Raw genomic sequence first — 12729 nt, forward strand, 5'->3', positions numbered from 1 at the left:
AGGTAGGAAATTAAGGAGACGAAACATGGATAAGTTGAAAAACTAGAGGTTGCTGATAGTTTTAGACGAAGCATTACGCAGCGGTTGAGTAGAGCAGGGAAAGGGAATACAGTAGAAGACAAATGGATAGCTATAAGACATGAAATAGAGAAGGCAGCAGAGTGTCAAATAGGTCGAAAGGCAAGGCATAGTAGAGATATTGTATTCAATTGACGAAAGAAGAAAATATAAAAATGCAGCAAATAAAGCAAGCGAAGGGGAATACAAACGTCTCTCAAAATGAGTTTGACAGGAATGGCTAGAGGACAAATGTAGGAATGTTTCACTAGGGGAAAAATTGATTCCGCCTACAGTAAATTTAAAGATACTTCTTGAGAAAAGGGAAGCAACTGTATGAATATCAAGAGCTCAGATGTAAAACCAGTCCTAAGCAAGGAAGGGAAAACTCAAAGGTAAAAGGAGTATATAGAGTGTCTGTATAAGGGAGACGAACGGAAATATTATAGCCAAGAAATTCAGAACCCAGGATATAGCAAGGAAAACCGTCGTGTCAGTGTTTTGGGACAGGAAAGGAGTTCCGCCCGTTGATTTTTTGGAAATTGGTGGGACCATAAATGCTGCAAGATACTGTGGGGTCATGAAGAAACTTCGCAGAGCCATACAATACAGACGTGCTGACAACGAGACTCTGTCTGCTTCATGAGAGCGCGCGTCCGCACACCGCTCATGCAACGCAAGAGTAGCTGACTTGGTTTGGTTGGGATGTTTTAAGCCAACTCTCTCACAGCCCCGATCTCACACCTAGTGACTATCATCTGTTCACTAAACTGATGGTCCAAATGGCTCTAAGCAGTATGGGACTTAACATCTGAGGTCATCAGTCCCCTATACTTAGAACCACTTAAACTTAACTAACGTCAGGACATCACACACATCCATGCCTGAATCTCACGATTCGAACCTTCGACCGTAGCAGCAGCGCGGTTCCAGACTGAAGTGCCTAGAACCGCTCGGTCACAGTGGCCGGCCAATAAATTGAAGAAAAACCTTATTGGAAAACACTTTTCCGACAACGACGAAGTGAAAATCGAAGTGAAGAACTGACTGAAATAGGCGGTGGGAGACGTCTATGACACACGAATCAAAAAACTCGTCCAACTAATGACAAAATGTGTAAAGATACATAGTGATCGCGTGAAAAAATAATGCAACACCTGTACTACAATGCATCTAAATTTTATTATGATAAATTAAATTTTTTGCACCTCAAAAAGAAACCAACAGGACGACCAAGAAGTGTGCGTTCTCCAGCGAACACTGACGTTGAACGCGAGTCTGTCTTGCGTCAATTCGTAAGCAAACAGCAGCGATTGGAGTGTCCCGGGAGAGTGTTCGCAGAATCCTTCATCTTGATTTAAAATTTCATCCGTGCAAACCCAGATGGTGCAACAATTTAAGGACCACGATTTCCGATTACGATTAGGATTCTGTCAACAAATGATAACAAAAATAAACAATGACGATGAATTTGTAAAAAAAGTTGTGGACGTCAGATGAGGCACAAGTAATGTGAACAAACGGAACTACCGCTACTGGGAAAACACAAATCCTAATGACGTTCATGAGCGCCCTTCACACGCTACTAAAGTGACAGTATGGCGTGGTGTTTCATCACGTGGGATTATCGGACCGCATTGTCTCGCAAATGAACAACGAAACACAATAACTGTCAACGCCGATCGGTTCGTGGAGATGTTACGAATTTTCGTTACACCTGCATTGAACAACTTTGCAAACGTTCAAGAAGCCTGGTTTCAACATGACGGAGCGACAACACACACTACACGGCAATCAGTGGCATACGTGCGAGAATTGTTTGGCTCCTGTGTGATCTCACGATTCGTTAACATACCCGGGCCTCCTAGAGCGCCAGATCTATCCGTTTGTGACTTTTCTCGTGGAGCAAAGTCTACACGACTCGACCAAGAACCCTGGACGAGTTAAAACAGAGAATTTGGGATGTAATCCACAGTACCCCAGCTGAGATGTTGCAGCGGTCTATGAGGAATCTCAACAGCAGATTTCACGAATGTATTCGAACAGGAGGACGCCATCTAAAGGACGTAATTTTTGAAAAATGATAAATGCCATCAATGTTTCCTAAATGTCAAAGTTGAAAGGTTTTAGTTACAATGAATGCAATTTATTTCCTTCATCACTTCTAGTTTTATTGGATTGTGGAAATGTTCCTGTTTTTCTGCGTCACCCTGTATCTTTTGATTTTTTTTAAAAACTTCTATATTTATTAACAAAGTGTAATCTTAATTGACAGATATGGAACTATAGTGTTTAATAAGAATAACATCTTGGTTATTCGTTGCTACTGACAGTAAATTGAAATATGGCATACGAAGTCGATACATCAGATAGATAATGAGAAAGTATCATTTTCACAGACGCACTAGTGTTATTGAAATACGTAATTTTTTCATTGAATAAAATACGTTATGGCATACTCCTAAGGAGTTTAAATTCATTTTTAGACATCTAGTAACCGTCAATAAAAGGATGCTACTTTTATTTCTTACTTAACGTTCGCATTTGTTGATAAATATTACATTTAAAAAAGTATGCTACTAGCTAGATTCCACTCTCGTGTTCATGATTGAAAATCCGACTATGCTACAAGCTGAGTTAGACAATTGCTGTTTGGGTAACAACACTCGGAAGTCTTGTCACCTTCAAAGCAAATTTTGTTTTGTTTGTTTGACAACTGCGAGGCGGCATCTCAGAACATTTACGTCCAGACACTGAACCTGAAGCCCTGTGAGTACGAAAGGAGTCGGAGAGGGCAGAGCGCTGTGTAGTGTCGCGTTGTGAGCGTCTCCGTGCAGAGTGAGTGAGTGCTGCAGGCAGCTCGAGGGCTTCAGTGGGCAGAGAGGCGGGCACACGTCGTGCAAACTGCTTATGTCTCTGCGTCAGAATTGGTAACGTGAACATCCAAACGAATAAACCATATTGCCCTTAATTGTATTTTTTTCCCGTGTGGCTACACGGAGTATTCAGTGCACAAAACTCAAGCAGAGTCGGGGGAGCAACTTTCATGCCTCACAAGGCGTGCACTGAGAAGAGTGGCTGTCATTTTGCACTGTCAATATTAGCCTGGACTGCTAAAGTAAATAAGACAAAACCAAGTATTCATTGCTGAGCGTTAGTTCTAGATCGCACAGTGCTAATTTTGGCACTCTCTACCATCTGATGTTTTTGACCATAAAGGCCTTCAAAAACATCTACAACCTATATGAGTGGTGTCTTTTCTTCCCGACATGTCCGAAAGAACAGGCACCACTTACACAGATATACAGCGATAAGCCGAAACATTACGACGACTGCCCACCTCGTCGCTGGACGCCGCCTGGTGGCGCTGCGGGCCCGTCACGCAGTGATGAAAGTGCGTAAGTGGAGCAGCCACGGACGGCGGAGGTACGGGCTGCACATGGCGAAATCCAGCGAGATAAGCGACTTCGACAAATGACAGATTATTATTACGTAGAACCTGTGAACGAGTATCTCTAAAATGGCGGAGACGGTCGAATGTTCACGTGCTACTGTCGTGAGTATCTGCGGAAAGCGGTTCGACTGTGAAACTACTATTAGGCGCTGAATGGTTAGACGTCCACTATTCTTCACAGGACGTTGGGCTCGAAGGCTTCTCTGCTATGTGAAGCAGCACGGATGGTGATCTGTGGCACCTCTGCCGAAAGAGCACAGTGCTCGTGCGCGCACAAGTGTTCCGGAGCACACCTCCCATCGTGCATTGCTCAACACGGAGCTCCGCAGCTCACCACCCCCACGTGTTCACATGTTGAGGCAACGACATCGTTAGTTACGGTTGCAGTGGGCGCAGGACTATCGGGGTACGACCGTCGATCAATGGAAAAGTGTCGGCTCTTCGGGTGAACCACATTTTTGCTACACTAGGTCGATGGTCGTCATCGAGGTGAACGGCGGCTTCAAACTTGCAGCCATCCACTGACACTGGCTGGTGGGAGCAGTGTTATGGTGTGGGAGGCATTCTCCTGCACTTGCGTGGCACCTGTGGTAGTAATCGGAGACACATTGACAGTTGCGTACCGCCTGCATCCCTTCATGCTCGGCGTCTTCTCCGACGGCGATGTCATCTTTCAGCAGTATAATGGTCCGGGTATCGGAGCGAGAACCGTGCTACAATGTTTGAGGAGCAATATAGTGAACTCACGGCGATGTCTCGGCGACCAAATGCGCCTGATGTAAATCCTACGGTACCCATCTGAGTCGCTATCTGGTGCTATCACTGCGTAAGCAAATCAGCGTCCCGTTATTTACGCGAAGTACATGAGCTGTGCAAACAAACCGTCAGGGCCACGCGGTGTAGCCGTGCGGTCTCAGGCGCCTTGCCACGGTTCGCATGGCTGCCCGCATCGGAGGTTCGAGTCCTCCCTTGGGCATGAGTGCGTATGTTTTCCTTAGCATAAGTTAGATTAAGTGAGATTAAGTACTGTGTAAGCCTAGGGACCGATGACCTCAGCGTTTGGTCCCATAGAACTTACCACTAATTTCCGAATTTTCAAACCGTCGGAACCCTGTTACGCGAAATCAGTGCAGTATTTCGTTCAAAAGACAGACAAACAGGCTATGAAGCAGGAGGTCATAATCTTTTGGCTCAGCAGTCAGGGCTAACATCATCATTCAGTGCAGGGACTTTGTGTGATGCGGTGAGCGAAAAGGGGGAAGAGGGCTAGGGGACACAACTTTGGTAGTGTGAGGCGAATGATGGTTCAAATGGCTCTGAGCACTATGGGACTTAACATATGAGGTCGTCAGTCCCCTAGAACTAAAACCTAACTAACCTAAGGACATCTCTAGGCGCTTCAGTCTGGAACCGCGTGACCGCTACGGTCGCGGGTTCGAATCCTGCCTCGGGCATGGATGTGTGTGATGTCCTTAGTTAGTTAGGTTTAAGTAGTTCTATGTCCTAGGGGACTGATGACCACAGATGTTAAGTCCCATAGTGCTCAGAGCCATTTTTGAACCTAAGGACATCACACACATCCCGGCCCGAGGCAGGACTCGAACCTGCGTCCGTAGCAGCATCGCGGTTCCGGACTGAAGCGCCCAGAACCACTCGGCCACCATGGCCGGCTGTGCGGCGAATAGGAATATGGATGTAGCACGGGTAGCACACTTGTGTAGTCTGCGCAATTGTGTCTAACTGCTATGTCAAGGTAGCGTAGTTAGTTTATGCATCTTCCAGCTAAACAGAAGACCCTGTATAGAACCCCAGCGTTGATAGAAATTTTCATTTGTCACCTATGAATTTTTTCGTTGCTCGAATGCGGCAGAGGTCAGGATTTCTTCTTTCTCAACATTTCCTCTGTAACGAGTATATAATATGTGTATTGAGTGACACTGTTTGTGTGGGTGCTCAGAAAGTAACTGTGTGGTCACTATGTACAGTATGTTGGGAATGACATCCACGAGTGACTATACAATGCTCAACCCGCCTAATTTTATTGGGAATCCCTTTCTGTCCACCTGGCTATGGTATGCTTCTCATGTATGAAGCTATTTCAATGTTTAAATCTCCAATCAAGCATTGGCGTCTGCGGTACACTACATGCTATTCCCCAAAGAAAAAAGTCTGTTGGCGTAAACTCCGAGGAGCTAGGCTGCCATAGGTTCTTTGAGATGAAAATTTCGCCAAAAAACTCTTCCATAAGACGCATAGTGTGTTGTAAGCTCTGTTAGCAGTAGCGTCATCTTGTTGAAACACTGAGTAGTCGGTTTCGTCTTCCCTCAGATGGGCGATACAATCCTGGATCATTAAACAACAACGTTTACTGTTCACGGTTTCGTGAAACAATAAACGTCAGACGATGAGCCGTATAATATCGCTAACCAGGTCCTATTATAACACTGCATCTCCCACAAGAGTAGCGAAACCTTACTTAGCTTCCGAGAGCTAGTATTCAGTATGACAACAGCACTCTATTATCTGATGGCATCTGACGTTACAAAGGATTCTAAGTATCGTAGGTTTTGATATTCAACACCTATAGCAGGTGCCTATGAATATCTGCCCCTACATTTCAACATAAGTTACTCTTGGCCTCCTTTGAATCCAATGGGTACTTCTCTCTCTGACTGCTTCATTTTATCCTCAACCCGTCACAAACCTCTATCTTTTTAAAAGTTATTATTTTTGCTCCTTCTCACAATGGAATTTACAGAACGCGGATTTCTCCCAGCTGCCCATGCAGTGACCACGCAAGGCGTCCCACATCTGTCCCGCGCTGCAGCTGCTTCCCAGTGTGTACCTGGCTGCATTCTGTCCTTTTCAGCGAAAAAAAGTTTTCCGTACCACTTGCTATTCTCGCCGTGCAGCTCTCGACTTCCCACAACCAGCCAGCAGACCCGGCTTACACAGAAACGTTACACACATCAGTCACAGCATAGACTTGCAATAATGAAGAACTTATTAGATTCCCAATCGCTGGCATTTGTTTCAGTTACACGTACACTTTCATTTATCGCTCGAAAATTGAATTGAATTTGTAGTCTAATTTGATGAATGGGTTATTAATTAGATTACAGAGCAGTTATGGGAGACACTGTTCCATAACACTGCCCCTAAATGTATTGGCAATATACATGCCATTTGGGTATACTGAGCGCATCCAAAATAGGGCAGCACACGCAAGTCTGGGCTTTTTGAATTTCTCGCTGTCATAAGTAGGCTTCTTAAATTTCCCATCATCTTAAAATTTGGAGAAGTGAGGTAGTTCCATCATCTTGGATATTTCAGTAGTTGCCCTGTCTTGGATTTTTTTAATTTCCTGCCTTGCCATCTTCGATTCCACTATCTTGGAATGTAATGTCATATACAAATAAGGGCAGCAAACACTGTGACAGGTTTTGTCCCAGAGTGCTCGTTGCATCTCTGCTCAAGAATCTATCTTATTCTGAATGCAAGACTTTACTTTATTCGCAGTTAGTGTAAAGTGTACCTTATTTATCTTTACATCATTAAATAGTTAATATCTTTAGTAATTAGCCTTGGCATAATTTCATTTTTTTAATTGTATCTAGGGAAAATTTTCCTAACGTTCTTCAAAATATTATTTGTTAAATGAGTAACAACCTTTTGCCTTCCTAAGCCACTGAGAGATGACAACTATGCCTCACAAACACAGATAAAATTATTTGTGACTTATGACTAAATATCATTATAAATGAAACATAAACTTGTTTCTGTGTGTGTTGCTGCAGTCAGAACAGATGAAAATAGAACAGAATTTACAATTTTAGCCTATTATATAAATGAAACTTAATTTAAGAGAGGGGTAAAAGGAAATTAAGTTTGATCGTTTAAAACTAAGGTATCATCTTGTCTCACACATTTTTCTAAATCTCACAGACTTTTTAAATGATATCTTCCAATATTTAGGGTTACTTTGGATGAGTCTGAAGATCTTATATGAATGAAATTCAAGATATGCCTTGTGACAGCTGAACTCAAAAGAAATAAAACAAAGACAGATTTCACTGTAATGTCCTATAAACTTCAAAGGCATTGAAAGTGAATAACTAGTTCCGACTGGGTAAAACAGAGAAAGGAACACGCCAGAGTGCTATAGAAAGCTGTTTTGATTGTTCACATAGGCACTGTGCTGAGTGTGTTTTATTGATATAATTTTGTTTTCATCTTATTTGTTGCCATGCAGATTCCTAGGACTGATAAAAATTACGCCATAAGAACATCGTTAATTGAAATTTGTCTGAAATTAAGTTTTTAAACCATCAGTAGAAAGTTTTCTTTTTTGCTTCATGATTTAGATATGTGTCTATTGTATAAAAGCGACTGCCATTGCTGAAGAAACTTAGAACTATACTATTCTCCTGCACTTATCTCATTTACTTTTGTACATTTATATTTATTAAAAACAGAGTCTGTTGACTTTATATATTTACACTACTTTTCTTTCTGCAGCTCTGGGATTCAAGCCACCTGTAGGAGGTATGTATCGTCCACATAACCAAACTTTTTGTTATTGTTGCGGATATGTTCTCAGTTGTGCAACAGTGTCTTTACAGCATTATTTATTATGTGAGATGTTATATCAAAATCCAGTTTCAATGAGCATGGCATGTAATCAACTGGCATCAAATGGTTCAAATGGCTCTGAGCACTATGGGACTTAACGTCTGAGGTCATGAGTCCCCTAGGACTTAGAACTACTTAAACCTAACTAACCTAAGGATATCACACACATCCATGCCCGAGGCAGGATTCGAATCTGCGGCCGTAGCAATCCCTCGGTTCCGGACTGAAGCGCCTAGAACCGCTCAGCCACCGCGGCCGGCTCAACTGACTTCAAAAGTTTTTATGTATGTCTACTGAATCATTACTTCAGAATGTCTTGGTCCATCGTTTTGTCCTTCTACCTGAGGTCTCATTCCAGAACAGTACTCACTCAGTACGCTGGACATGATGATTGTACAAGAATTATGCTGTAATAAATAATACAAAAGAACTGTTAACATCATGACAATTGCTATTCTTATAAAATTCTCGTTACAAAATGGACAGAATTACCACAGACTCTGAAAAGAAGTAAGAGGTTGGCAATTATTAAATTAAATCTTTAATGCTTGTTCTAGTGTTTTATTAGAAAATAGTCGCAGATGCGACTGTTGCGCTGAATGTTAGTTGATACTCTTTGAAAGGAGATGAAAAGAGACATTTCTCCCTTCTGTGGAAGAGTTGTTGGATTCCTTGACAGAGTAATCCCCCACCCCACTGTGTCCCAGCATTGCCAGCTATTGAACCCAGCAAGGTGGCGCAGTGGTCAGCACACTGGACTCGCATTCGGGAGGACGACGGTTCAATCCCGCGCCCGGCCCTCCTGATTTAGGTTTGCCGTGATTTTCCTAAATCTCTCCAGGCAAATCCCAGGATGGTTCCTTTAAAAGGGTACAGCCGACTTCCTTCCCTAATCCGATGAGACCGATGACCTCGCCGTCTGGTCTCTTCCACCAAACAATCGAACCCAGCTATTGATATTACTTTTTACATAAGACGCAGTTGAGAATTCGCAGGCAATATTTTACGTAAGGCTTTTCTGTGACTGTTGCTAGTCTCTATTGAAACTACAAGTTTCCAGTACACAGTCACAATATGTTTTACATTATTTCCACTCTGTGTGGGCCGCCCACTTAGAGGTGCCATGTCCCGAATTATGCAGACCCTCCCACTGGAGTTTCGGGCCCTCCCTCAGTCATGGGTATGTGTGTTGTTATTAACATAGTTTAAGTAGTGTGTAAGTCTAGGGACCTCACCACTTTGGTCCCATAGGAATTCACACACATACAGACAGACACACACACACACACACACACACACACACACACACACACACACACACACGTAGCGAGAGAAAGAGAGAGAGAGAGAGCGAGAGAGAGAGAGAGAGAAAGAGACACTATGATGTATGAAATCATGATTTGTAAAGCAGTCAACTAAAAGAGGAAAGGTACAATGAAAGATTTTAAATGGAGCAGCAGGAACTGCATCTGACTGAAGGTTGGACTGGTAAGGGATGAGACACCGCTCTGAAACGCCTCCAACCTAACAGCTTAGAGTGAAATCTGGACAGTTCAACGAATTTCGCAGATGGCTGGAACTTTCTACGGAGAAAACGCCACCCACAAAGAGCTACGTCCAGTACGGTGACAAGTGAGTGGGTTTTGACCCCGCCCGTGTGATCCTGCAGGAGGGACGCCATAGGCGAGCAGTTGGCACCTCAGCCCCCAGCTTGCTGTGCTTCACCTCCAGCCACTCACCTCCCCATTCACGCCTGACCTTCTGGCTCAACGGTGAGTTCACAGGTTCCAAGGAAATGATGCTTGCTTCAACTGACACTCCCTACAGGCCTCCTTCAGCTCTATATCTACCTGCTGGTTTGCAGCCCAGGTACCTAGCAGAACACCACCACCTGTCCACAATGTAGCCGCAAGAGAAATGCAGTTCGTATATTTTGCGAAACCTTTTCACCTACACGCTTATTTTGAAGAGCCTGTAGATCACTAACGGTACTGGATCAGTGTAGACACAACCTTCCTTTGTATCATCTCATACGACACAGGGCCTTCCAAATAGCCTATACCTCAGCATGACGAATTGTGAAAGCATCTGGTAGGCAGACACTGAGGACACAATCAGAGAAAACCATTGAGCACCCAAGGGATCCTCTCTGTCTAGATACATTTCAATAAACAATCTTAAAATTCATGTGTTCATGTAAGACGTTAGTAAATATACCTAAAACATTACAATCTTTAAAATCAGTCAAATTTAAAATAAGTAATGGCTTCTAAGCATAATATGGTGGGGAATTACTCCACCTGTGTTGTAAGGCTTAGTATTCGCCACAACCACTTTTAAAATACAGCTCTTTGTTCGGTTCCCAAATGGCCCCACTGCTCTCAGACGACTATTGAAAAGCCAATCTGTGAGTGGGAAAGAATCAGTATGGTATGCTGGCAATTAGATTTTGCAAGACATTTTGTAAGCTTGTTGCACAGTGAGTAGCTTCTTTGTTTTCTTTTTATTTACAACATGTATGTATTGTGTGTGTGTGTGTGTGTTTGTTTTGTATGATGATGACAGGGGAAAGGAGAGGGTGAAACCCAGTGCTGGCACATGGCCTGCTCCTCATGATTGACACAGAGGGGGCCACCAGGCTGAACATCCCCATCCAGCAGGCAAACCACCGTCAACAGTGATGCATGCCCTCACTTCGTGAGACACTGCAGAGAGCTCTGGTATTCAAACGAGAACACTGGCGTAGAGCCTGGTGACCAGGGGCTTTACTCCACCACCTCTCCTCCCCTCGTCACCTGAATACTGGCAGTAAAAACTTTTTTCCGCCACCAGAATCCAAACTGCCTTACCACCAGGTCAAGCGCCACTGTACAGGATTGCATTAGCGACCTCAGCCGTGGAGATGGGTTACGGCGAGAAGCTGCCGTCAGATTAGAAGTGGTGGCTGGCAAGCTTCGGTGAAGAGGCTCTAAATGCACCTGTTGCCAGTCTAATGCCCACCCACTGGACCTCCAAATATGACGGTCTAGAAGGTCTGATCATCGGAGATCCATCATGAAGCTGGGACCAGACAAACTCTCTTTAAAACTGGGGCAGGTCTGCTCGATCTTCTTCCAAACTCTGTGTGCTGCATGCTTTAAAATTTCAAGGGCTTTGATGGATCGAGAGCAAAAGTTCCTCAGATGTGGCAGGCACTTGAACGCCTGATGAAAATGGATCCCCATGTACCTCACCGACGCCTTCAAATTTAAAATGATGTCCCTCAGTTTCAGTTCTGGAAGACGGAAAGGATGACGGGAACTGTTAACAAGCAACACATGCAGTTTATTTTCTGACAATTACTTGAATCCAGGTCTGTGTGCCCATCTCTCTAGTCTCTTAGCAATCATCTGCAGTTGGTGCGTACTTGCTGCAATTGTGAAAGATGTATTGAAAACTGAAAAACTCTCCGGAACTAAAGCGCCTGAACAGTCCATTGAGGTATTGTTAGTTATAGCCATCAGACACCACGTCACAGTTGAAACATCTCCTTGAGGGATGTAGTTTTCTTCCATAAAAGTATTCGATAAAACTTTACTAACTAGATACCTAAACTAATGTGGGGAGAAGAAACATGTAAGAACAAGAAGACGTTCCTGTACGTCTTTTCTGTCTGGTAGCAGAAGACAACGAAACACAGCTTCAGTACAGGTTTTATGATGAATTTTGACTGCAAATGTCAATGGAAATTCAAATATATTCAGTAGTCAACGCTCTCTTTCCTGTCATTTGAATATCAGACACACTTTCTATTGGCAGAAGTAAGCAAGAATGCCAGTTAAAAAGGCCAACTATCTTCTAAATCGCCATTTTTTTTTCGTTGATCAATATCCCTACAGGTTTTCCAGTGGCCGCAACGGTTCCCCCTCCTATGCCAACTTTTCGCCCCAGAGCAGCAGTTGCGCCCTCCGTCCTCAGTTGTTCTTTCGGTATATTCCAATCTCTGTCTTGCCCTACGATTTTCATACTCTGTAACTCCTTCAAGCATCATAGAAGTTATTCCTTGATTCTTAACACATGAGCCATCATCACGTCTCTTCTTCTTGTAAATGTTTTCCATATAATCTTCTCCGCTCCCCATATCGTATCTTATCAGTCCTCCTAATTTTCAACATCCTTCTATAGCACCACGTCCAAAACGCTCTGACTCTCTTATTTCTGGGATTTCCTCGTCTGACATTCGGTTCCACACAAAGCTGCAGTCCATACACACATTTTCAGAAATGCCTTTCTCAAAATAAGGAAAATTTTTTTGATAACAATAGACTTTCTCACAAACCATGTTTCTTCCGCACCTCACTATTTTCGCCTTTCTTCGATATACTCTCAGTCCATTTTCTGTCCTCTGTAGACTGTTCATTCTATTCAGTATGTTCTGCAAATATTCCTTGCTTTCACTGACATGAACAGTGTCATCTGCGAATCTTATCCCTGGTGATCTTTCACTCTGTGGTTTAACCCCACTCCTGGACCGACCTGTCACTGCTTCTGCGATGTACACGTTGAACAAAATGTTCAAATGTTTGTGAATTCCGAAGGGACCAAAC

The 12729-nt window shown here is 43.4% G+C and overlaps 2 protein-coding genes across 2 annotated transcripts in view; one reads left to right on the top strand and one right to left on the bottom strand.

Annotated features, from left to right (window-relative positions):
* LOC126108932 (speckle-type POZ protein-like) overlaps nt 1-12729 on the bottom strand; it is a 333552-nt gene that overhangs the window by 169894 nt on the left and 150929 nt on the right. The gene's annotated exons all lie outside the window — the stretch shown is intronic.
* Nucleotides 1-12729, top strand: part of LOC126108930 (uncharacterized) — a 102993-nt gene that overhangs the window by 71423 nt on the left and 18841 nt on the right. Inside the window, exon 5 of the mRNA XM_049914300.1 lies at nt 8030-8056. Coding sequence (XP_049770257.1) covers nt 8030-8056 — 27 coding nt within the window. The remainder of the gene's footprint in view (nt 1-8029; nt 8057-12729) is intronic.

This window comes from Schistocerca cancellata, chromosome 11, assembly GCF_023864275.1.
Source record: "Schistocerca cancellata isolate TAMUIC-IGC-003103 chromosome 11, iqSchCanc2.1, whole genome shotgun sequence".
NCBI lineage: Eukaryota > Metazoa > Arthropoda > Insecta > Orthoptera > Acrididae > Schistocerca > Schistocerca cancellata.